Consider the following 26,001-nt stretch of genomic DNA (forward strand, 5'->3'; position numbering starts at 1 on the left):
CTCACACTGGTCACATTTGCTGTCACTGACTGTCCTGCAAGTACAGCTCCACACTGGCACCTGTTGATGAAAAGGCAGCATAGCAGACACACAGACATGCTCGCTCTCCAACACACACACACACACATAAAAAAACCACAGTCACGTAACTGCCAATCCTGTCCATCTTTCCTTGAGAGATAGATCGGAGGAGTAATTCTGATCTGAGGGGCCCCTAGCAGGCAATGAGTCAGTGTAAGATGATTCAGGTGTGCGCGCACACACACACACACACACACACACACACAACACTGGTTCAGACAAACACACAAACACAGTGCAGAGATAGATATATCCACACATGCAGACCTTGTAAGCTAAACGTGTCTGGGGTGCGTGATTGGAGGTAAAGGGAGTGCGTGCTGCTTTGCGGTGTCTTTCTACACCCACATCTCATGCTTTATCTAGCGGTGTAGTGATTATCTGATATGTATCAGAAAGTCAATACAATAGTCAGAGATAGGACTACGTTGATACAAAAACACAGATTCAGACCACATTGTGTAAGCCATTCATCAAAAACTGATACAACTGTCAAAAACATTTTGGCCAAATATCCTCCTGTGCCTTGAGAGTGTATAAGAGTGTGTGTGGTGTAAAATGGGGCTATGTGTGTGTGTGTGTATGTGTGTGTGTGACCCCCTCCCCCCTCCTGCCAAGTTTCCCAATCATATACCTACTTCAGGCCATCCACTTCCAGAAAGAAAGTGTGGTGCAGAATAATGAAGTGCTGATTGAAACTTTACTTCCAGGAGCTGTGGACCCAGCAGCACTAGCACCCCGACTGTAAGTCTTTCTAGTTTGAGGCAATAATTGAAAGTTATTTTACTTGCAAGAAAACACACCAGTCTAGCATTGTTGAAAATACTGGATTCAGGCAGCTGACACCCACCCAGGTATTCTTTGTCTGCAGTATTTTAACTGCATCTTCTTTGGGGACAGTCCAAACCATTACCCAGCATTACCCAACATTGCCATTGTCGATGTGGCAATTAGAGGTCAACCAATAAGATGTTATTGGCCAGACTTTGCTCCAATACTGGCCAGTGGCTGCGCAGCCTTTACCAGTCATGTGGGGATTACATCTACGTACAACTCCAGAGAAAGCTGGTCCCTTGTGCTGTGCGAGTGTGTTGTGACTAAAGACTTTATTCTAAGATGTACTTATATGTATATTTTTGGCTGGATCCAAGCAGCAACCTTTGTGGCTAAAACATGAAGCCAACATGAAGTGCCAAAAACTGCAGTTCTCTTAACGGCCACTTGAGGCTGGCTCCAGAAGCTAGTCAATCCCCATAATCCCTAGTGTTAAAATGCCCACCTTTACAGCAGATATAAACATGTTTACAGCCTGGTGGGAAAAAACAGTATTGGTATCTATAGCTAATTTCCCTGTTCATGACAACAGTACAGTACAGTATCTAACTCACCCGTTTACATTTGATGAAGGCTTTAAGTTACACATAATCAAGGGTGGGCTGCTTGAGAGACAGGCTGTCCACTTCTCAGGCAGAGACACCCCTCGCTCCTCCCTAGCTCCAGCCTATCTCCCAAATATGGTCACTTCTGGTTCCAAAAAACAAGACGGCGACAGCCAAAATACCAGCTTCAAAACGAGTTCACATACCAATGTATGACATCACCGTAGCCATGTCCATTATTTTTACAGTCTATGGCTGTACCCCAACAGTGGCCCATGACTGAATGACTATCAGTGACTGACTCAGTTATGAAGTGAAACCATTGGTTAGCTGAATGTCACAGATTCCTGAATCTGTTACAAAATAAAAGCCCTATTTTTATATTAAAAGTCCTCTAGCGTTTAAGCCAAGGTCAAGCCATATGCTAGGTTTTGACGTAGTTTTGTATGATGTTTTATGAATCATGGAAGAAGTGTCTTAAGAATTCTGAAAACACAAAATTACTCCACTCTAAAGTATGTTGTTGCAAGCTGGTCAAACACCAGTTACAAAACACTCAGAAGTGACTAAAATGCGTATTTCAAATACAACTAAGAAATATTGCCCATCTCTGACCACTGTTTTGTATGGAGGCTCCATACACAAAGTAACAGTAATGTCATCGTGGACCTGAGAATCTCAGATTGAATTTAAAGGAAACTAGCTAAAAAGTTTCTGACTGTTAGTTTTATGTTCAGTTCAATATTTACTTATTAATTACCTTGAGTCTGACATTCTTCATTTTTTTTAGTTAGGCGTGGCTATTTTGCTTTGACTTCAATGATCAGTTCAACAGTTATCCAGTATTGTTCATTTCCAAAAGGGTCAAGTTTCTATTTGCGTATGATGGCAGTCTATTTCTCAGCTATCGGCTTTTTCCTGCTCCAACTTATCATTATTATATCGGCCTTTAAAAATCCACTATCAGCTGACCTATAATGCCAATAAGCATTATTTTAGAGGCATGTGGTTTTTAGCAAATAAAAAATTGAATCTATCCACCAATTTATGTTAATATGCATCTCAAAGTCTGAATATAGGATAGTTTCACGCTTGTTGCCTCCTCTCATTTATAACAGTTCAGTTCTGGTTCTTTAGTAGAATATCAATGTCCCAAGAGTACATTCACTGACATGATTGTTTCAGAGTCCAAATTCACACTTCAAGAAAATTACTGTTGTTCTGTCTTCTGCCCCAACATCAGCACAGAAGAAAAACTGGCAATGAGCTGCAACAGGGTGAAGAAAGAGAGAGAGAGACAGACAGAGAGAAAGAGTGGTCTGGTTGGTCAGCTGTGTGCGTGGGTTGACAATTTAGGCTGAAGTACAAAATGACCAAATGTACAGACATAAAATCCACTTCCATGTTTGTGTGTGATAATTCTGCTTCTCCAAGTATTTCTCTTTCTATAGCGGTTATTTACTAGATAAAATCGTGAGTGTGCATGAACTCCTTCCTGCAAAATGGCTTTGTAAGCAGAGACGGGAGCATTCTATAGTCCACAAGGGTGTCTACTTCGTGCTGTACCGCTCTCAATTCAAAATAATTTCAATGACAAACAGCACACACAACATGAATAACTCCCAACGTGTTTCCATTGTGAACTTGGTCCCGTGTAGTGACAGATAACATAGACTCTGTCGCCTTTGGCAACTGGATCAAAAGCCTGGTTGAGAAGAATTCTGTTGTAGTTCTGTAAATTTTCCAAGGGTTTATGGCAAGGCACTACTCACTGAAGCCCTTGTTAGCTTAAAGGGAGTGACAGATGAAAAATCCAGTGCATCAAAAGTCAGCAACACAACATGCCATGACACTCACCAGCAAAAACACACACACACATTCACAAACACACACAGAGTGAGCTGTTCCTGACACTAACGACCTTTAGACACCATTGGCACTTGTGTATCTTGCAGAATTTTCTGACAGTTGCTCGTTAGCAGCAGAGGCCTGTTAGAGCAGGATTTTCTCACTTTCCTGTGTTTCCCGCATCTGCTCACCTTCCCATCCTTCAGTCTGGCTTGTTGCAGATTTTGTTACGCTAACAAGGAGCGGGTAGCAACAAGGCATGATAGGGGAGGGGCTAAGGTCAGAGGACATGGCATCCTTTGATATGAAAGCTGACGGGAGGCGAGAGGGGAAAGGGAAAGGGAAAGCGTACCTGTGGTGATAAAGACTAAATCAAATCCTGCGCACGTTCGCGCCACCCTCCTGTAACCCAGAAACTGAAGCCATTCCATTCCTGCACCACTGCCCTCAAACATCCACCCTGGCACTGACAGTGTAGGACACCCAGCACCTAGTTAGCTTAGTTAAAAGTCAGCATTGTCCTCAACGCCTTGCCTGAGGACATCTTACACATACACAGACATTCAGAGACTTGTTGATATGATTGCACCTTGGCTCCTAGCCTCAATAGTCTATTTCTTTGAGGTGTGAGCCAATTTAATGGGCTAAGAATGGTGCTTTATCTCTCAAATACACACAGTGGGAACTGACAAAAAAGCAAACTTCTGGTTCGTGGGTTGGAGGTGATCTTTGACCTGAGCCACAGTTTTGCTGCATTTCAAAGGACTGGTTCCGGTAAGATTCAAGGACCAGTTGCTTTTATTTGTACATTAATTAATTAGTCGGCGCGTTGTCGGAAATTAACTTTTCAGCTCTCTCGTCAAGGAAATGTTCAAATGAAAAGCTATTAACTAATCACACATTTTCCCAAACCAAAATAAAAAAAAATTCAGGTAAATATTCCAAAGCAGTATTTCCAGTGCCATTTGGTTGCCATGTCAACTTAGGTACTCAGTGCTAATTAAAAACACGCTCATTCAAATTTGCAATTCACCATGGCATTCAGTTGGAAATTTAATTTAGTAACCTTATTGGTTTCATAATCCTCAATGTTATTTTAGCATTCAGATATTATCTCTTAAATGTACCAGCCGTCATAACACTAAACCTCATCACTTCATCCACTCAAGACAAGTTTTACCAGCATTTGGTGCTTAACAGGTATTCATTTTGGACTGTGCTCTGATGTAATTGTGTGTGCGTAGGTGTGTTCATTTTCACAGCTGCAGGAGAGGATCAATAGAATAAACAGAAAGGGAACACTGCTCTCGTTTACCTTCATCAAAGTCTGCATCATCCTCGGTGTGTTGGGGGAAGGGGAAGCAGTTGGTGATCTCCAGCCGGTCGTCAACTACCAGGCCCAGCAGGACGCCCTGAACCACCTCGCTGCCCTGGCCCTCTTCCTGGTAGTGCTTGATAATCTTCAGCACCACCTGTGAAAACAGAAGCAGCCCCATCACTGAAGTATCAAACTGCCGCAACAGAATCGAGGTAGAGAGGGAGGAAAGGAGGCTTAACGAGCCTTTCAATAACAGTTTCGGGAAAATGATTTCATTTTCTGAAACCGGGGCTAATTTATTTATTGTGCCCATTGTTTGTGCATTCTGTGGCTGTTACAGCATTACTTGTTATTGTATTTTATCATCCTTTGATTTATGTTATCCAATTCAATTGCATCTCTGCTCGTCATGTTGATTTGTGCTCATTAGTTTGTGTTGGGGTTAGTTTGGTTGGGGTATTTTTTTTTTTTTTTTTTTTACAAGCCGCTTGGGTTTTTTCATCCCTGCTGCTGCAGATTTGTGGTATTCCCTTCTCTGTTCTTTCCCACATTATGTTTTACAACAGTACATATACATTAAACCATTAAACTAATACCAATGGGGATAAAACATGGGCAAAAGTAATATGGCTTATCTTCAAGTGTGCATTTAAACTGTAGTATATGTAATGAAATGTATTATAGATAATGATGTTAATTTAGGACTTGCTTAAAAAACTTTATATGCTGTGTTATGCAACTATATTATGTAGGGAAACCACAAACAATTTCATTGTTAATTTTACTTTTATCTACACCAGGGGTCTTCAACGTTTTCATAGACTGTATAAAACTGAGTTACATATTAAGTGATCCTACAATAACATGTCAGCCATGCATAAACATACCCTTTTATGGCGCATACAATACTAAGCTATTAATATAATAATTATTGTCAGATTCATATATTTATCACAAAATGATCCACTGTGGCTCACAGGAATGTTCATACACTTCACATAATAATACAGCTAACTGGCCAATGTGTTTCAATAGGACTTCATTGTAAGCTATTTAGTTCACCCCCCTGGTACGGACAGGTACCACACAGTGATGTAGCATTAGCTGGCTAACATGATTAGACAAGGATTCATGGGTAACAACCTGTCATCAGTGTTGTGTTCTGTAGATTACGCGTTTTTTTTATTTTAATGTATAGTCCAATTTATCTCTGCAAATAATATGTTGGATTCATTAATTTCATGGGCCCCCTGTTGAGGGCCCAGGATCTACACATGACACTGCTTAACAGTGACTTCCGGCCATAGTACACTAGCCCAACATGCTGAAGAATCAAAATAATGAAAATATGAATAGTTAAGATATAGTTTGAGTGTTTACTAACTATTTTGGTACTCTGAACATTTATTTTGTGCTAAGGGAGGCTTGATGTTTCTTGCAGTCTTTACAGTACAGAAGATGCTTTCTGACCGTGAAATACTTTCACAAACATGTAAAGAGTCTGTTCTCAGTATTTGGTAGAAGTTAGAACACATTTAGCTCAGAAAAGAGTGATGTAGTGAATGTGTTCTGATGTGGTGCATTTCAAGGATTAACTGGATGTGCAGGGGGTTATACATTACTGCTGCACTGCATTGGAAGCAATTAGATTTTCCCTAGAAATGAGTGCTTGTCTTTTGCCTGTGTGCAGCCTTTATAGGTGCTAATGCTTACATGGTTCAGCCCACCCTTCACCACCTCCACTCTGAAAACCTATTATAAAAGTAACTCCTACTCCACATCTCTGAAATAAGCAAAACAAAAAATGCTTTGCCTCAGTAACAATTTTGTAACACTGCCTGCCTGGTGCCCAACAGCACTGTCCTTCCTGTTTGTTCTGACTTACCAAATCAAACACATTTTAGTTAGTTTTTTTTAATCTACTAGGAATCAGTGCTAATATTAGAAAGCTGGCCTTACCAGCTTCCACTTTCCAAAATTGATGCTGATATCAAATCAAAAGCTTAATATGAAATTATTAATTTTTATGGCAGACAAAATACGGAAAGGTTTAGTTTGGTTTTTCTAAAAACACACACACAAGGATTCAATACATCTGCAATAAGCTAATATCAGTCAATATATTGGCCTGGCCGGTTTATCTGTCTAGTTCCAGGAAGTGCTTAGCCTAGCTTGCTAGCCTACACTTTTTGAGTGGGCTACAAAGTTAACCGTATAAAAGGTCTTCCTAAATGCTCAATGTTGTTTTTTTTATTTTTATCAGTGTTCATAGGCTACTTGGTAGTGACTCACTCCGGTCAGTAGCGCACCAGTGTTGACAGTGTGTCTCCTAGCAACGCTAGCCCTCAGACGTCAGTCAACCGCTGCCAAGGGAACCGCCCACTGAGGCCTGAAGCTTAGACAGTTTCCAGAAAATATGTCAAAAGCAGTTTCATCTTCTTTTGGAAAATGTCAAATTGCACACAGTGGCTGCAGCATGATTATAATCTACACAAAAGCGAGGAGCTTTCAAATTTCATTTAGACCTGGAGCAGATGGCACGTTAGTTGTCCAGAAAATCACATCGCTAACACACCCCTACATCGATTTAAATTGCATAATAACTCCTCGGGCACCATTCTGCGCTCTTCACTGGTCACTGAGTTCTTATATAAAATTGCCAAAAACCCTTGTTAAGAGGAAATTCTGGGACAGGTTACTCAGGCAATCACTGGCTGTGGTTGAGTGGTAGGTTGAGTGGTAAGCACCACCTGCAGGCTCCAACACCGGTGCATCACTGATCTGGAGTGCCTACAAAAGGCCAGTTAGTATTCAGCACAGCTTAGCAATTTAAACTGGAGAGAGAGAAGAGGCGGCACATATAAAGAATAAAACCTGAATGTAGTGAGATTTTAAGAAAAATGCTACCCCCGTACTGTGGGAGGGTATATTTGGACTTTTGGTCTGATATCCCACACTGCCGTGCCTCATCTGGACAGGGTGTCCATGCATCATCGTATGCATTTAATATTTAATGCCAGATAAAAATGGGCCAATAGGACAAGCCTCCACATGATTGAGGAGCTGGTTTGAGCTCTAATGCTGCATCACCGACACCAAGGACAGCAGGGAAGGGCTACGGCTTACTTCTACACATATATACACACACACACAGACAGACTCAAACACACACATACACCTACCAATCATGAGAAACACTGACCAGCAAAAACAGAAAGCAGCCAAAGAGTAGAGAATAAGCCAAAGCGTCTAAATGAACAGGAAGAGGACAAGAAGCTGAAAGCAGTGTGGAGGGGGAGAGCATAAATCACGCTGATAACAGTGTGGGCAGGTCACAGCCAGAGGCATTAATAATACACACATACACACACATGCACGCAGGAGCAGGGTGGTAGTCCTGGGGCCATGCTCACAACAAAACACACATCATCACCATGAGGGAGCCCTTACTCGTCTCACTGGCTCACGCACACACATGCATACGCACACGCGCATCTGTCTTGGGAGATGATTTATTTCAATAGAGTGCTGGACCTGTCATGCAACAAGTAAAAGAGCTAGGGGTGGAAGAAGAGAGGTGATATGGGGTGGAGGGGGTAGAAAAACAAATCTCATTCCCTGCCTGCCTGCCTGCCTGCCTGCCTTGGCTTTTCTGACTGAGAGGGGAGGAGGGCCTGAACAATAGGTCGGAGGGGGATGGATGGAGGGAGAGGGAGAAAATGTAAGAGTGAGAACGCGTGGGGGGGGGGGGGGGGGGGGTGGAGCAGGGCGGAAGGAGAGAGGAATGGAGAAATGCAACCGTGAAAATGTGACAGAGCGATTCCAGATGGATAAAAGGAAATGATGACAAGGGAGCAGGAAGGGGCCAGGTGAGTGTGAGGAGAGCAGCCAGGTGAACCAATGACAGTGAGGGAGGGAGGGAGGGGAGAAGAGGGCCACAGTGGAAGTCCTCAGAATCGGCAGTGCTGGCTGCTTTTTTACAAAGCTCCCTGTCCCCCGCCCCTTTGAGCTTTGGCTCCTTTTTCTGCCAGTAAATAGCTTTTCTCGTCTTCCTCCATCAGTGAGAGCAGAAAGCACAGATACACAATGCTTTCAGCTATCTAACTCTTGGCAATCTGTTCATCACACACTTAAATAGTGTCTGTCTAAAAAAGGAGGGGGTGAGAGATGGACAATTGGCCAAAAACAACTCCAGGAAGGTCAAATAAATAAAGCTAAATTCGAGGAGCTTAAAGAAAAGACCTGAATCTACAGAAATGCCTTGAAGAGGGGAAGTGAGGAGGTGTCTACAACAAAAAAAAAAGACAGGAAAAGAAGGAAGGACCAGGGATTCAGTGAATTTGTTGTGTTGGCTTCCTGGTGCTGGGTAAATGCCATCAGGTATCGTAAGCAAAGCCTGGAAAGCTCCAAGTTTGTGCAAACCTTTATACAAGCACACACCTCTCTCCAGTGATGTCTTTTCCTGGTACTCTTGCTCACACACTCACTCGCGTACAATTTTATTGATCTAGCTCACCAGCAGCTAGCCCAGTGAGCTCACCTCATGTGGAGAGGCCCAAGATTGATATGTGGACAGCGTGTTATAAATCAACAAGCTTAAAATTGAATTGTGCAAAATCAATTGCAGTCCAAATCCCCCGTTGGCTGCCTTTAATTCTTATCATAAATCTTCTCCCTCACTCACACAAAAGGGCTCATATTCCCGCCACAACGGGGCTCAAGTTATGAGAAAGTACAGCAAGAGAGACCATCCCGTAATGAGTTTTCTTTTAGCGCCACTGATGTGTAGACGAACTCTACACTCAACGTTGGCCGTAATATACTTGACGGAGATAACGCTTTTGTGTGGTATGAGTTGTATTAAGCTGCTGACGAAGACAACTACAGACTCCTACATCATCTGCCAGCACTGGCCTGTTGGCCTGAGGAGATGATTTTCAAACATGCTTTTGAGATGTGACATTTATGCATCTCTCTTTTAACTCTCAACACTCACTGTGCACAACATGCAGGGGCAAGCTGATTTAATTTTATTTCGAGATTTCTTTCAAACATTGGATGGATATGGGACCTACCAAGGACAGGAATGCATTGTGAATCATTACTGCGTCACTTTTAAAGGCTGCATATTCTTGTGATGCGCTGCAGTGAGGGTTGGGGTTTGATAGCATTTATCTAATCTGAGTACAGCATCGAATCTGATTTCAATATTCAATCTGAATCCAGTAGCATTCAACTTTTGAAGAAAATAAAGTCACAAATAACTACAACACATAATAATTAACTAAAATCTGTAAGGTAAGAGGACAGAAACAGTTGTGAGTTGCCTTATAATGTTCACATCCTCTAGTTACTACTTAAAAAATAAGATATGTTTGTCACAAAAGACAATGTTTGTGCTTGGTATACATGATAAAGTCAATGTGTATAATTGCAGAAGATACAAAATGTTGAATAAAAGGTACACGATGCAGGAATTGTTGGCCAGCAAAAGTGACAACCAACCCCACATTCACTATATTTGCGGTCTTTCCAGGGCTGCGTCCACGATTTTCATGGTAGCTTCCTCTTGGATGCGTGCTGGTACAGTCTGCTACCACTGACCACTAGCTTTTTATTATTTTCCGATCTGACCAGTGCGCTGTGCCCAGGAACACCCCAAACGCAGCAAAATACAGGCAGAGGGTAGGGAGACTTTTGTATAAATTTATAAATTGGAAATACACCCAGTCCACTCGCAACTGTATAGACGTGTTACAGAGCGGATGTTTCCTAAAAAATAATCTTTGGCTGAGTACTGACAGCAGCACACCAATCCAGTATCAGCAAAGTTTCATCCAGTTTATCACAGAGTTAGCACTGAGTGACCTGCTGCTGCCGCAATTTGTTATTTCAACCTGTGAGAGCAGCAGTCAGCAGCAAAAAATGAGAAGCTGCTACCTGAATGTTATGTGCACTCTTCTTCGCTAATGAGAAAGACAGAGGTGGGATAAGAGATATTCCAATTGATTTGTTAGAATGGGATCTCAGTGTGTCTGTGTATTTTGGCACCCCAGGTGTCAGAACTCGTACTGGTGCGCCCGAATAATTTTTCACATTCGTACACTAATTGCTCGCACTGTAGAGCCCCTGAACCACGTGTTTGATTTTGTTGGGACTTTAGTGTGAAGTAATCTAAGACAACTGACAGTGATCCTGCCAACATCTAATGGAAGGTGTTATTACAATATAGTGAAAAACATAATCTAGAAGTACAGAGAGTTTGAACGACACCACCTGTTCACAAAGAGTCAATTCATATTAGACAGATTTTTAATTTCATTTGCACCAAAAATTCTCTCATTAAACATTTCAATATGTAAGCAATTATAAACTAAGTAAAAGACAACTTATACAAAAATAATTATCAGTATTATTCTTGTAAGGTTATCCTTATAATCCTTAAGATTTTCGTGAAATCCAGCCTTCATTGTCCTTATTTTTTAGCAATAAACTTTCTGTATTAACATTATGTAATTACCTCTCTTTATATTAGTTTTAACTGCCAGTGGCAGAGTCATGCTTGATTCAAATTACCTTCAAAGCTCAAGTGATTCACAGAAAACAATGCAGCATTTAATCCAGTATTATAGTTTTTAATTTTATGTTACTGATAGTTTTATATTATATTGTAAAACACATCAACATATCATATCAGCATACTCATATTGAGACTCAGGGTTTACAGTTCTCTCTCCTGACACTGTATCAAAGCTCTATTAATTCATTTTATTAACTGTACTAATTAAGTTGCTGCTAATGCAAACCCTAAGGCTGCTGCTTCACATTTAAAGCAGTCAACTGGCGAAACATCAGGTGGCTGTCATTGCGAAGCGGTCACAAGAAGCACAAAACAAGAAAGCAGTGCTTTTCATCTTTTTCTTTCTGTGGGCAGATCATTTTTAATGTTTTCAAGGGAGTAATTGAACAAGAAGAAACAGCAAGGCAGACAACTTTACCTGTTGTGTGGAACAGTGCCCGGCATGAAATCAGATCGTGGCTGCAATGATTTCTGACTTTATTTTATTAAAATAAAACAGGTTTGTTTGGCTGTGCTGTGAACACTCAGTTGCTCCTCTGCTGTATATTTGACAGAGTAGCTGTTTGAGGAGTGTCTAATGAAGCATTAAACCACAGCTGCTAATACCTCATATCCCCAGGTGTTACCAAATCAACAAGGACTGACATCTTAAGGACTGCAACTTTAAAATACAAAGTAGCCATAAACTGCGGATTCTGCATCAGGAGGAAGTGAGGCAGCAAACACAGTAGTAACTGTACTGGACAGATGGGAACATTATGTCTCTACACTGGGTAGTAAGATATCTCTTGTGTCTGTGTGTGTTACAGCTGATCTGTGTCACATTATGTAGTGTGAACACTTTCCTGTTGAGCCCAGGCTTAAGAACCGGAGGCAAGTGGAAAAGCCTAAGGGGGGAGTTGGGACTGTTCTGGCATGTTAACTGAAAAAAAAAACCAACCCAAAGAAAATGACTGCCACTGCTAAAAGAAACGTTAAAATTAAACTAATTTTGACATATTTCCTGCCTTTTCCATCCCCTCCAGCTTTCAAATCACAATGCCAAACTGTCCTGTAAAATGTGCTCTGACAGGGTGCGTGAATAAGACCCGTGTCTGACGTGCAGCGGCATACGTCAGAATAAATGAAAAAGTCTTTTCAAACGTACAGGCAGTTTGTGTGATCTCAGTAGGTGTTTAATAGAACCCGTCGCTGTGCAGCACTCCACTCCTGTGGCAACAGCAACCACTGAAACCTCTTCAAAAGCAAGGAAACAATCCAATTCTACCACACAGCAGTGGTGATGCTGTCTGTGGGCAACCCTCCAGCTAAACCTCTGACAGACGGGTCATGACGCAACGCAGCAGCAACTGCTGCATATCAATGCATTCAGGTGAAACGCGTTTCATAACTCACGCCTGAAATAGACACCTTTCCTTCAACAGTCTGAATCCAAATGAGGTCACACACTAAACGGAGCTCGACTGTTTTTAATTTAACTGCTGCGATTAAAAGTGTTTGGTTGATAAGGCTGAGAAAATGAATTAAGAAAATCTCATTAGAGGTCTAAATAATACACATTGAGGTGAAATATTTAGATTTGAAATTAGGGCCCAAGACTCTAGGGCAGCTTTAATGAGCAAGATAAAAGGAAGGCAGCAGCTGGCAAGTTTAAGTCCTGCTACTGCGCTCAGGAACACCAGGCAAATGAGCTGCTTTGTGTCCAGTGCAGTGTAGGGCAAGAGCAGAGAGAACACCACTGCGTGGCAGTGAAGCAAGTTTGTCCTCTGCTGTTTATATAGAGGTACTACAGAACAGATATGCCACAATGCTCAGGTGGTGAGAGGTTAAATTTTGCAATGTGTTCCAATTTATTTGTTAGAGATTGCAGCTCAGAGGTAAGTAACACAAAGAAGTAACAATCACTTCAAAACACAAGCTCTGCTAAAAACAAGTAAAAACAAAGAAGCAACAATCCATCACAATACACGTCAAACACCCACAAAGCCAGAAACAAAAGCATCACACGTGTCTGTGTCCAAATCCCAAAAGCAGGCTTTAAGATACACTCCCTGGCAACACTGCTAACAAAGTCCAAAATGTTTCTCAGCTTACAAGTGTCCATATCTCCCAAAACGTTATCTGACTTAAGATTGAAAATGTCACCAGTGAGCTGGAGGGGAAATATCAGTCCAAACCTGGTTTATCATTTCTGGTAAGGAAAAAAAAAAAAAAGAGGGTTTACAGCAGCTAACAACTGTAAGCCGAGAAAAATCTGACAGGGGTAGGTAACCTTCCAAAGCATTCAAATACATTTTTGTGGAAAAACAAACACAATGGATTAGGGTTGTCATGATTCTTGAATTTCTAACTTTGATACAATACTTTTAAAATAGTGATATCTGTACCATTTTCGAAAAATTAAGATTGAGGGCATAGCATGTAATTTGTTTATCAAAAGATAAATATAATAAGGGTGTAACAAGTCAGAGAACAGCACAATGACTGTAGTAAACATTAGGAATTAGCAACAGCAAGCTGGTACCAGTGTATCAAATACGTCAAATATTCAGTATCATTAAATTGATATTTTTGACGACACAAGGATGGAGCAGAAATCATGAACAATCATTGATGAGCTACTTTATGCTGTGTTTTTTTTTAATACACTGCACAAACATTGTTGTAGTCATACCCATTAAATGTTAATCAAAGGATTGTTTTTGTATAGGAGGAAATAAAACAACTCCTATGACTGATTACTTAGAGACAAGAATAAATTGAAAGACCTAGTTGTTTTGTTTGTTTCAAAGAAGGAACACAGACCCTTTGGCAAGGCAACCAGGGGCCAGTAGAGGGGAAAGTGGGACTGATTTTCCAGGGCCCCACTGAGAGAGGGGGCCCCAAAAAGCCTATAATGAAAAGTTTGGTTTTATATACGTAATATGTGCCATTACTAAACTAAAATTGGCTGAATAAATTGGTTTTAAGACTGAACTTTGTACAAAAACAGTGGAAGCCCTCTGAGCCTGCTCTCATTCCTTAAAGTCACAAAATACTTTAGTCCACCCCTGCACTAGAAATCATTTCTGAATGCAGCTAGAGCCGAGTGAGTGACTGATTATACTGCTGGAGCACATAGGTATACTGTCATGCCTTTCTTAAAAAAGGCAAATCAGAGTTTCAAGATAGAAAAGAAAGAAAGCCAGGAAAGGGAAAGGCAGCAAACTGACTTTGTGAAAAAGAAAGTTCAAGAGAGACACAAGAATCAAGAGAGGAAGGGCAGGGGGCCCACAGATACTTCTCATGCATGGGGCCCAGAATTAAGTGCTACACCCCTAAAGGCAACTATGATATAAATACTCAAATAAATATTATTATCATTACTTAAGAGCAGTGATTGAGGCCTAATGTTAATAGATGTTTATTTGGATCCTCATTGGCTGTTACCAAGGCAGCAGCTACTCTTCTGTAGTTTCCTTGAGGTCCAATGTTAAGAACATAGTATATAAACATGTAGGTCCTGATGCTTCTGGCCATGAACACGCCTAAAGTAATTCTACTGTGGTACATGACAACACTTATGTGAAAGGGAAGCAAGAAACGACAGCCTTGTATACCATATGCTCCCTTAACACAGACAACCGGGGAGGTCCTCGTACTAAAACTAAACGCTCCTGTAGCGCCTGGAGAGGTAAACACCACTGTTAGCCTACTACTATTATTATTAGCCGGTTGGGAGGTTGTAAACAGCAAATATTATCTATGTACGTAAGTTATGTATTGGTTTAGATAACGCAACATGCACTCCGGACATTAGTTAAGGTATTAAACACTACAAGGTACCGTTTCACATTGTCTGTCCGCCATGATGATGCTCATACGTTAGCTAGCATCCACCCTGTTAACACTCTGGGCACCGGTTTCTCTACCGTCCGCCACCGAAATTCAACACATAGCCACACAGCACCGCAGTAACACTTACGAGTCCCTCAATCTGGATCTGTTTGACAGGAGAGTCTAACGTGCCGCCTGTAGAAGCCATGACGGGGGTAGCCACTGGACCAGACTCTTTACGTGAAGCCATGAACGAGCCGCCACACGCGGAAAAAGGGAGGAAGTTTTTCGGTGACGGACGCTTCCGGTGACGATACGTCCGTTTTTCCGTCCGTATTGAAACACGGGATACATGTTGAGTTCCCTCTTCAGTCGAGACCAGTGCTTTGCAGTAATTCAGCAGTTGTTTGATAGGTTGGGAATTTTAGTTTATTAATTAGCTCAATCACGTAGTAACACGAGAGATTTATATCATACATCTCTTGTAAAAGAGCCTTGCTTAATATTTTCTGTATTATAGGAAGGGCTGGACTGCAAATGGAGACTAAAATCTGTGATCAAACACTCCTCTGTTGTCTTTTGTATCATCTAGTCCTCCACTGGGCTGCTACTAAATTAATGATAAACCTAGACTACTAATGCAACCATCACACAAAAGTATGTAGTAGTGACAGCTTTTTTCTAAATTAACTAGCAATTTTAGTACAACTACAGAAAGGAAGATGGAGGCCATTTTCTTGACTTTAAAATCACTCACAATTACAACCTTGACCACCAGTAATACCAACTTTGGCCATTACAAGACCTGCAATGAAAATGTTATTGCTATAAATTACAGGTCATTCGTCTGTTGTGAATTAAAGAGGTGAGTTAAAACTCAAATTATTTCCATCTTCACCTTCACATTGATCTTTATATCCAGCTTTATAGACCACAGGAAAATGTCATTGTGAATAAATAATATCCAGTTACCAAGTACTTAAAACACTTTATTTCAAATCTTTACAGATGTATAACAACTAGAGGTTACCCGAAGACTAAAAAGGTGGGATACTGAACTTAACTGTAACAAGTACATTACCTAGTTACATGATGCAAAAAGGTGAATAAGCATAAACGTAAAAAGGTACAAAAAATATTACATAAAACTTGATAAACTGCCTGAATTATACATCTGAAACATGATATTTAATGCCAGGTAAGATTCACCAATGTTTTTGACAGATTAATCATTTGAAAGAACAAGTGCAATGAGTAGAAGATCGGAGAGGTTACACTTCTGAGCAATAAAACAGTACCTTTCCAGAACATGTACAGAGTCAAATGGGGCTTCCATGTGAAAATACAGGGCTCTTTATCTAAAATCTGCAATAATTCAGGTGTGAGGGGCAATGGTACAAAACTTATGGAATGAGCAGACAATGGGAATTTAACTTACGAAACAAAATGAAGAAAAGCTTACAAATTGGTGACTGAAAAAGGTTGCTTTATAAATATACTTGTTAAACATTCTTCCTCACTCCATTTCGACCAAATGAATACTGCATGATTCCATCTATGGTACAGTTAAATCCTTTTTTTAAAAAAAAAAAGTTTCCAACCCATCCCCACTACTCCCTCCCCTTCCCCAGAAAAACTGGGCTGACAGGAAAACACAAAATAAAAAGGCAAAAAAGTTGAGTAATTAAAAAAAGTATGTCTGTTGCAAGCAGAGTGTTTGTCTGTTCTTCCAATGTCTAAATGAGGTGGAATCTTGGTCCAGCGGTGGCAATGATGTCACTGTAGGGCTCAGACTGGGTGACCTCGATGGCTTGCTGCTTCTTGAGGACGAGGAAACTGTAAAACTTGGCAGCTGCCTGCTTCTTGTTGTTGTTCCGGCACAATTCAAGCAGGCTGACTGAGTCTGCTCCAGTCTTAGCCATGACGCGCTGTGGGGACAGAAGAACAAAGTGTCAGTCTGAGTCATATTTATCTTTCCTCTTCTTTTATCAAAAGAGAAGATGAAATACTAGGCCTTGAAGCTGAGTTCCAAAAGACAGTGCTTTTCTGACACATTTCCATATTTAAAACTATACAGCAAAAATACTTTGCACATAATGATAAGCCAGAATGTGGAGGCTCAGACATCCCTTTTACAACATGTTGACAGGTGTGTAGAAGGAAACTGTCCATAGGTAAAGAAAAGAGAATTCCTATTTTTCAATTCCTGCCTTCTATGTGGAGCTGTGTATGTGGGGAGGACAAAAATGACTGATTGCCATGACAACGCACGGTCTCCCATTGGCCTCGCCTGAGGAAGCGTTATCTATACGTGTTTTGAATTTTTTTTTTTAATAAAGGATACCATTTTTAAATCTCTGAAACCAAAATGAAATCTACACACAATCAGAGTTGTACAAACAAATCCTATGAAATCTAGGCTTCAGCCAACTTTCATTACCAACTAATCTGCCAATTTTTTATTTTCATGAATAATAATCGTTTAGTCTATAAAATTTCAAAAAATACAGAAAAATTAATGTCACAAGTTTCCAGAATAAAGTTACAGCTTCAATTTGCTTATGTTCGATCTACATTCCCAAACCCCAAGACTCTTGATTTACTATCATAAATAATAAAGAAAATCAGCCAATTATCATATTTAAGAAGCTAGAGCCAGCAAATGGCAACAGTTTCGTTTTATTCGAAATCTGTTTTCAAAATGATTTGAAAAGTAATGGCTATTTTGTACCTGGAGGCCGTGCAGCATCTGCTGGGTTCTCTTGTTCCATCTCTTCTCCTCCTGATCCTGGTCTCCAGCCTGACCGTCCTCTTCCTGAGGACCACAAACAATACAGTCGTCAGCATCATCTGATCAAGACTCATACTATAGCACACAAGCATGTCTCTATAGAAAGGCATTTCATGAACTGCCAGAGTTTGCATTTACTGTTTGTTCTGTTGTTTTACTTACTCATTCATGATTCCTTTTATAGTACTTTAAGCAGTTTTTCAACAAACTAACAAAAATGTGTCACTATCAAATGACTACAGCCAACCACAGTGTATCAGAAAAAGCAGTCATTTCAGCCTCACCTCCTCTTCATCACTATCATCCTTCTTGTCTTTGCTCTTTTCACCGAGCAGGTCAAGCTCAGGAACAAGCTGGGTGAGGTTGAGGCTGCTCTCCTCTGGGGGCAGATCCACCTGATGCATGTCTAACCTCTGAGACAAGACTGAGCGGTCAGCCACCTGCTGCTGCTGCTGCTGCTCCAAGGGAGCCATCTGAAAGAGGGAAAGCAGGATGCACACAAGTTAGGAAAAAGTGCAGTCAACTAAATTAACTATTTTGTGTCTATTCAATGTGATTGTTGAGCATTTGTCCACCACTTCAAAAAAGGAATAAATAAATAACTGAATACTTAAAAATCACCATCTGGTGTAATATTTTCATTAGATAACAGATAAGATCAATGTGAACCAAATGAAATAAAAATCAGCAGATCTGGTCTAGAACAGCAAGAAGTTTAACAAATGGGACCCAATTTGTTATGAATTGTGGCTACTGCTTCAGTACCAGAATGACCTGCCAATTAATGGTTTTAAAACAGCACTTTTTTTTAAGTGCGGATTATGCGGATAATTATGCAACCTAAATTCCACTGTTTTTCAACAAAATTCAGGTGACAAGTACTCACAGGAAGAGTGCCCTCTTTCTCGAGGGTCTTGCGTTTGACACCGCGAGGGGTTGACGGAGGAGGCATGACTGTCTCATCCAGGGTCGTCCTGCTGCCCTCCATTGCAGAGGCTGCCAGCATACTGGGCTCCTCCATAATAGTCTGGTCTGAAAGATGGATAAGGGAGGTTGTTAATAAAATATTAAAACAAATAGGACAGTGAACACAGCCTTATTCAATAACTTATTGTCTCTGCTATGTTTTCAGCCACTGGTCTCTTTCCCTATCGTACAACTCATGACATGTCGGCACTGGGTTATGACCTCCTCTCATCTCTCCCGGCATGACTTACCGATAACATCTCTGTGCTGACTCATGACCTCCTCTCTAGGCACCTCTGGGTTCTCCAGCTCTTTGAGGAACTCATCCAGACTGTCTGCTTCGCCGCCCTTTCTCCTCTTCCTCAGCTCGTCTGGCACCAGAGGCGTCAGGCAGCGTGTGAACATCTGACAGAGATAAACAGGTAAACTTAAGGGTTTTTTTTTGTAGTATGAACTTTAGGTGACACCAGCAGTACAATAAAATGTAGGGGTTGTAAAGGAGGACTGATGCCAGAAAAAAACGAAGAGAGGTTTGCTAAATTATGCATCAACACGGTTTCCATTGAGTATTCTGGATGGGTAATGAGTGGGTGGGAGAGGATAGGGAAGAGAGACAGACAAAACCAATCACTTCCTCCACTTCCTGTTCCTTCAATGTTCTCATTTTAAATCCCACAACCTGAGCAGAATGTCAATGAAAGATACAATATTATAAATCTACTCTCTACTCTTCCATTAAACAGCACCAGAGTCTGACCTACTTGGAGGATCAGAACAGCGGTGTGGTTTGCTCATTACTGTTTCCCAAGTGGTAATACTGCTTGTCAGTGATTTCGGGCAGAGAGCTGACAGTTTTGGTATGTTGTCAAATAGTTACGAGCAGACATGTGTACATATTTATCCACAAATGCATGCATATTTATGATGAGCATTTGTTACCTTGAGGAGCCTGGCATTCCAGAGGGGCTGGGCAGGCAGAGAGAACAGCTTCTCCACTCCTCCTGTCTCCTTCCACATCATAAGCTTCTTGGTGGGAGGGGCGAGGTCCAGGGTGGTGACGATGTCCGAGTAGTCAGACAGCTGGGCCCTGATGGTCTTACTGTCCAGCTCCTTCACGCTGTCCACAATCAGTTTCCTCTTACGCTTTGCCTTGGTTTCTTTCACTGGAGATGTGAAAGGAGAAAAAAAATCATGACGGCTTCACCATGATTTCTACATCATCACAGGTAACGTTTCAGCACATTTGTTATGGTTATCAAATAATGGCAAATGTCAAGGCCTCAATGACACTCAACTTACGGCATGTAGGCCAAATCTGACCAATAGTAAGGTGTTGGGTGGCACACTGACTATTTTCTTATACACAATGGAAAAAAATTATTCACAGACATTGTTTTTATACTTCGACTGTAAATTATGTTCCCAAGGGAATAAAATGCATTAAAATACAGTTTGTTTATTGGAGAAAAAAAAAAGAAGTACCTGGGGAGGATCCCCTTGACCCCCCACAGAGGTCCAGGCTAAGCCCCAAATGTCCTCAAATCCTAGAAATGCCCCTGGGTACATCTGACCTATGTGGGGCTGCTGTGATTGTATTTGCCTTGTTTATTAACTGGCCACTGGCCTTCTGTCATTTTGCAATACTGGCCCCTGGGCAAAGCAGGTTGACTATCCCTGCTCTATCGTCTCACATTAAATGGTGAGGCCTTTAGAAAACAGGGTAGTTTCAAAAGAATTTTTACAAAAATATCTAAGAGAATAATAATCAATTATTATTATTATTACACAGCATTTTAATTCTCTCCAGAAAGGTGAACGAAGGTCTTACCAGTGATGTCAATGGGCTCCAGTGCAAAGGCCTCCTCCTCATTGTGAACCAGAGTGGTCTGTTCGGTCTGGTCAGCCATTGCTGGAAGCTGCTCTGCTGGGCCAGAGTCTGGGCTGTCGGGACCCGCTACACACATACGAACATTGCAGAAATTTAATTGCAAGTCCCCTCAAACAAGCAAGTGAAGACACAATGCACATTCTATTTACAATGGCTCATATCTGGAAAGTTTTTTCAGCTGATCTATGTGACATGTGCTCAGTTGAACGAGCAGTTAAAAAGGTTCTTCACACGCAAATACACGTTATAACCATTAAAGGTTGATGAAGACAGTATATAAGAAAAATCAGAATTAGCAATAACACAAAAGAAATGCGCGGTACTTACGAGACTGGAGGTTGTCAAAGTCGTCCTCATCGTCTCCATGATCTGGGGGCATCATGACACTTTCTGTGATGGCTGGAGGGTCATCAAAAATACCACCTCCATCCTCAGAGCTCAGTAGCTTATCAACTGGGAAAAAACAAATAAGAGAAACTCAACAATCATTGTTTATTACCTAATCATAAATACCTCACACAACAACAACAGTCATACAATATGCTTTATGCTGAGATAAAGAAGAAATAAATTAAAACAGAAAGAAGAAAAAAAAAAAAGATAAAATGCTGACCTAGCATTCCCCCATCACTGTTGCCCATGGAGCCATCCCCAAAGTCATCATACTCCATGTGGTTGGACTTGTCGGGGAGATTGGCTGGGCCAGGCTCAGCCTCTAGCAAAAGGTTAGAAGCTGTTGCTCCGTGCATGATGTCCTCCTCAAATGTACTGGCATCACGCATCATCTCTCGGTCATCCATACCGAAGTCAGCTGAAAAGTACAGCAAGTTGTTATCATAATGTATAAACAGGGAAAGATTTGTTTTTGACATATAACAATTCTATAAGTTTCCATCGGCTACTGATACTTCAAAATGGGTGGTATGGGTATACATATCAGTATATAGTGTGTCCTACCAAAGTCATTGTCCTGCAGGAGGCTGAGGTTGCCAACATCTTCCCTCATGGTGATCTCTTCTACTCTGCTCTGGTTCAGGGTGAACTGCTGGGCCACATCTATGTCACTGTTTGAAGAAAAAAAAAACACAAACAAAGGCATCAAGCATGAGAACAACTGCTGGTGCTTGAATAACAAACTCACAACACATGAGGGATGAAGTGAGAGTAGTGAAAGCGGTAAACTTACTCCAGATCAGGAAGTGGCTGGTCAAAGTCATGGAACTCTTCAGGTAAGGTGATAGCATTGTAGGCTGCCTCTCTGTTTTCCTCTGGTAGATCCACCACACCTGAATATAGATACAAGTAGTTGTATAAAACAGTGTTGCTATAACACACAACTGTTCCCGATCTCATGTCCAACAAAGAAAAACTATACTAAGTCTGTTTTTGTTTGTTAAATCCAATCACAAATTCTGAAAAATGTTTAGTGACGCTGTTGGTTAAAGAAGGAAAAACCACTGGAGCCTTCACGCCTGTAGATTTTCTTTCAGCCTCATTAATGTTTCAGTAAACAAAAATGCACCAACTCCTTTCTTCAGAAGATCAATTACATTATAGGCCCGTTTCCACTGAAGAAGTTCCTGGTACTAAGGAACTTTACAGGAACGTCCTCTCGCTCGGCCCTCTCAACCGCCGTACCTCCACTGAGAGGGCGGAGTAGGAGGAAGTTTCCTGTAAACTTACCGGGCTCTGGATGTGACGTAATCGCTGCGCGACCATTCCTCGCCTGCTGAGTTTTAAAACTGCTGGCTATTTTGTTGCTTTAGGCTGACGTCACATCCCACCTTGAGTATATCCAATCAGCACCAAGTAAACCCAAAGCCCCACCCAGGAGTTTTTTGGGGCCATTCTGAGTACCTACTCCGAGGCAGGGACTTGTTTAGCCCCTGTAAAAATTACGGAACTCTGTCCTTTGGGGGTGGTTCCTGCGGTGGAGACACGCACCAACAGCCCCGGCCCCATAAAATTACCCCGAAGTTCCTGCGGTAGAAACGGGCCTTATGTACTTTACTCCAATAATAGTTTAGCTTGTCATTTCTCCTTACCCGGCCTAAAAGCCATTTTGATCTTGATGAAGGCTTCATTACAGTCAGCAAGCAGGTACTTTGCTTTCCTGTGGTAAATTCTCACCACCCCGAGGAGCAGGTGGCCTGATGTACGCAATGCCATCTTCACCTAGGGGAAAAAATAATACCATGTGTCATAAAAAGTCATATTTACAGGGGACTTCTTTTGGTAAAAACAAGACTGAACTGTCAACATCGATGCACACTAACACTGTACAGCAATGAGAATCAAAATGTCAGCGCAAAGACAGAGTAAATAAATCGAACACTGTGTTAAACTGTGACAACTGCTAGCACGAACTGTGCCCTTATCGTTTTTCATTATTTAGAGTTAAAAATAAAGGCAAAGCAAGGCCATGTAAAACCTCAGGATCTGAGCAAGAATGCAAAGACTACACTTTTGTCTTGTTACCTTCGGTGAGATGATGCTCTCCACACTGCTCTCCAAGTTGCATTCAAATACATGGGCCTTGGTCAGTTTCTTGTCCCAATGGGCCGCTAGCCAGATCTTGGCCAGCGGCCCACGTTTGCTGAGGACAAAGTGGGCGTAGAACATTGCCCTGGTTCCCCTGGCTCACACACTCACACTGTGGTATGGTTCTCCTGGAAAACATCATTGTATAGTAGTAATTAAGACAAAAAGAAAAAGACAAACAAAATACATGAGAACAGAAGTATCCCAAACAACTTAAGCTATACTATCCTCGATATGTCTGTAGTTCGTGGTATAGGGATATGGGATTGTTTATTCAAGTTGCAAACACAGTAACGTTAGCTGTGCTGCTGCACAATATAAGCGCTTAGTAATTATTAAAATTGTATATTTTCTCTTAAGTTGCGAAAAAGATTTGACATCAATCTCTGCTCAATATCGTGCTCAAAGATGCCAGGGGGCAGTCGGTAAATCCTGCTGGTCTGAAACTGATCAGAATAACCAGGCAGGTGATAATCTGGTCTAATAAAGGACGCCCAAATAATAAAGCCGCACAATCGAGAGCATAATCTAAAAAGTTAAACGCTTGAGACTGAGCCAATGCACTTCTTGGCGAGTTAGGCAACAACAGTGCAAATGATGCGTCGTGTTAATCCACATTCGCCTCAAAAGGCAGGTTTTGGCTAACGTTATATTAGATAACTTTGTTTTTAGTTACTATTAGCTTGCGAAATATCTGACAAGAATGGGGGTCTGTTATTTCCAGACTGATCGTTTTCGATTGTTACTTTAGCTAATCCTTTCTCGGCTCATTAGCTGTAACGTTAGCCCTAAAATCGATGAAGCTCTCTCGAAGCACGCTTTTGTCTATTGCTGTGTAACGTTAACCTTAACGTTACTGTTGTTAGCTTTAACCGCTTAAGCTATTCATTTGAAGTTTAAAAAACCAAAGCAGGGTGCGACATTAAGAAAATGAGATTTTAATCAAAACAAGAGCCGACTTCATTCAAGTTCCGCCTATTTCCTAGTAAGGGTGGCAAACATTGGAAATGCACATGTCTGCCTACGGTAACCGACACTTTTCCCGGACTCTACTACAATGAATCGAGAATTCCTAAATTACACCGCAACATAAGTTGCTGAAAGAGGACATTTTCGATGTTTGGAGGTACTTATTACAGTGTAACACGTTAAGAGCGCCAAGGGGTTGGTCAGCGCCAGTAAATAGTCGGCGCCATCAAGTGGGATGAACTAAATTAGCCGCCAGCTAACTACAAAAGGAGCAATGAAATCGAATACTGCGCGTGTTAAGTAGACACATAAGTTACTTGGAGTAAAAGTACAGCTTTCCTACACGGACAGAAAAAAATACAATTCACCCAAGGAAAGAAAGTAAACGCGCACCGGAACAAGGCGCCCATCAAAACCTGCTCATACTTTTCTCCCTCTATCACCACAACTGTATCGTTAGCTGGTGGCTAACGGCTCCCTGTACAGTGAAGGCCGCAACAAATCCACACAAACGTGCATGCTAACTCCGTCTCGTAGATCACACAAAACCACGCGCAAATAATTCCGCTGCAGACACACTTACCGACAGCACCCCTTTTACAGTGAAATCCCAATGATTAAGTTATTTCTCCCAGCGAATTCTCCCCTGTTGTACTCATTAAAACAGCCAAGATGGCGCCAGTCGCCTTCCTCCCGCTCACCGCTGTCCTTTTAAAATCGGCAGGATGTTTACAGTCAAAAATGGCGGAGGAGGAGTCTGCTGAGAGGCCGACTCTGACAGACAGACAGACAGCACGCTGTGAGCGCTGAGCGGAGATAGGGGGCGCTGTGGCACAATGCTTACCACAGACATGAAAGGTGTTTGACTAATAAATCAATAACTAAATACGGTGTGTTATATTTTACAAAGTACGCACGCCAAAGACGATTAATCAAGTATACTTCTTGTCATTATTATTATTATTATTATTATTATTATTATTAATATAAGTGGATCCCTCCTTTTTTTAAAATTCATACATGTTATTCCTATGGTTTAAGACAGCCCAAAAAATATTAGTAAAAATGAACATCGCGCTTTCATATCTAAAACTGTGCTAAAACTCAAATTTGTGATGTCATAAGGTATGAAGTCTGGAGCTGCTCCACAGATAATGAATTGGGAGAGATGCTGTAGATGACACTGAGAGCAACCAGGAGAATGTTCTGAGTATATTGGTACATCTTCTGTTTCACAGCTGAGAGCGTTACAGTAGAATATAGCTCATTTGGGAATAAACAAGAAAACAGACAATCTGTGGGTCAACAAAATCATTGTCTAAGGAGCAGCTCCACACTTAATACCCTATGACATCACAAGTTTGAGATTTATTTGTCTTCTCTCTGGCTTTGAGAGAGAGTAGCTCATGCTCACAAATATTAATTGAACTTTCCAAGGCTGTGGAAGTAGCATATTGGAATTCTTAATTTAAATGGTGTTCCCCTTTAATGTTGTTGTTTAATATATATTTCACTTCCCACTGAGGTTACCCAATGTCCGTTACAGTGCAGTATTACCTCTGCATTTCTCATGGCTGCTGGAGCATACTCATGATATTGCATTTTTGTGGATATGATTGTCAGACTACTTCGCTCCCATCCCCAGCTGTCCCATCTGGCCTCTAATCTTTTGCAAACAACAGATCCCATGTTGTTACATTGGTTATGACCCAGACCTATTGGGACTCACAACCAGTACATTAACAGAGTGACCTAAAACAACCCGTAGTCTCCCAGTACACCCTTTTCATATCAGGCATTTTGACATATCATAGAAGGTCATCA

The 26,001-nt window shown here is 41.3% G+C and overlaps 2 protein-coding genes across 2 annotated transcripts in view; both read right to left on the minus strand.

The window, feature by feature from the left end:
• Nucleotides 1–15,326, minus strand: part of LOC117266318 (eukaryotic translation initiation factor 3 subunit H) — a 77,786-nt gene extending 62,460 nt beyond the window's left edge. The window contains exons 1-2 of the mRNA XM_033641453.2: nt 15,171–15,326; nt 4,624–4,780 (exon numbers count right to left, since the gene is read on the minus strand). Of these exons, the coding sequence (XP_033497344.1) occupies nt 4,624–4,780; nt 15,171–15,272 (259 nt within the window). The 5' untranslated portion in view covers nt 15,273–15,326. The remainder of the gene's footprint in view (nt 1–4,623; nt 4,781–15,170) is intronic.
• A 664-nt stretch (nt 15,327–15,990) lies between these two features.
• Nucleotides 15,991–24,910, minus strand: LOC117266417 (double-strand-break repair protein rad21 homolog A-like). The gene is made up of 14 exons (XM_033641605.2): nt 24,761–24,910; nt 23,146–23,336; nt 22,713–22,842; nt 21,854–21,953; nt 21,625–21,731; nt 21,281–21,478; nt 20,995–21,120; nt 20,608–20,733; nt 19,719–19,942; nt 19,031–19,184; nt 18,700–18,845; nt 18,098–18,286; nt 17,754–17,837; nt 15,991–16,950 (listed from the first exon to the last, which is right to left on the minus strand). Exons 2-14 carry the CDS (start codon nt 23,287–23,289, stop codon nt 16,759–16,761), a joined length of 1,920 nt encoding a protein of 639 aa, XP_033497496.1. The 5' UTR covers nt 23,290–23,336; nt 24,761–24,910; the 3' UTR covers nt 15,991–16,758.
• Nucleotides 24,911–26,001: the final 1,091 nt, after the last annotated feature.

The sequence above is a fragment of the Epinephelus lanceolatus genome, chromosome 10 (genome assembly GCF_041903045.1).
Source record: "Epinephelus lanceolatus isolate andai-2023 chromosome 10, ASM4190304v1, whole genome shotgun sequence".
Classification (NCBI taxonomy): domain Eukaryota; kingdom Metazoa; phylum Chordata; class Actinopteri; order Perciformes; family Serranidae; genus Epinephelus; species Epinephelus lanceolatus.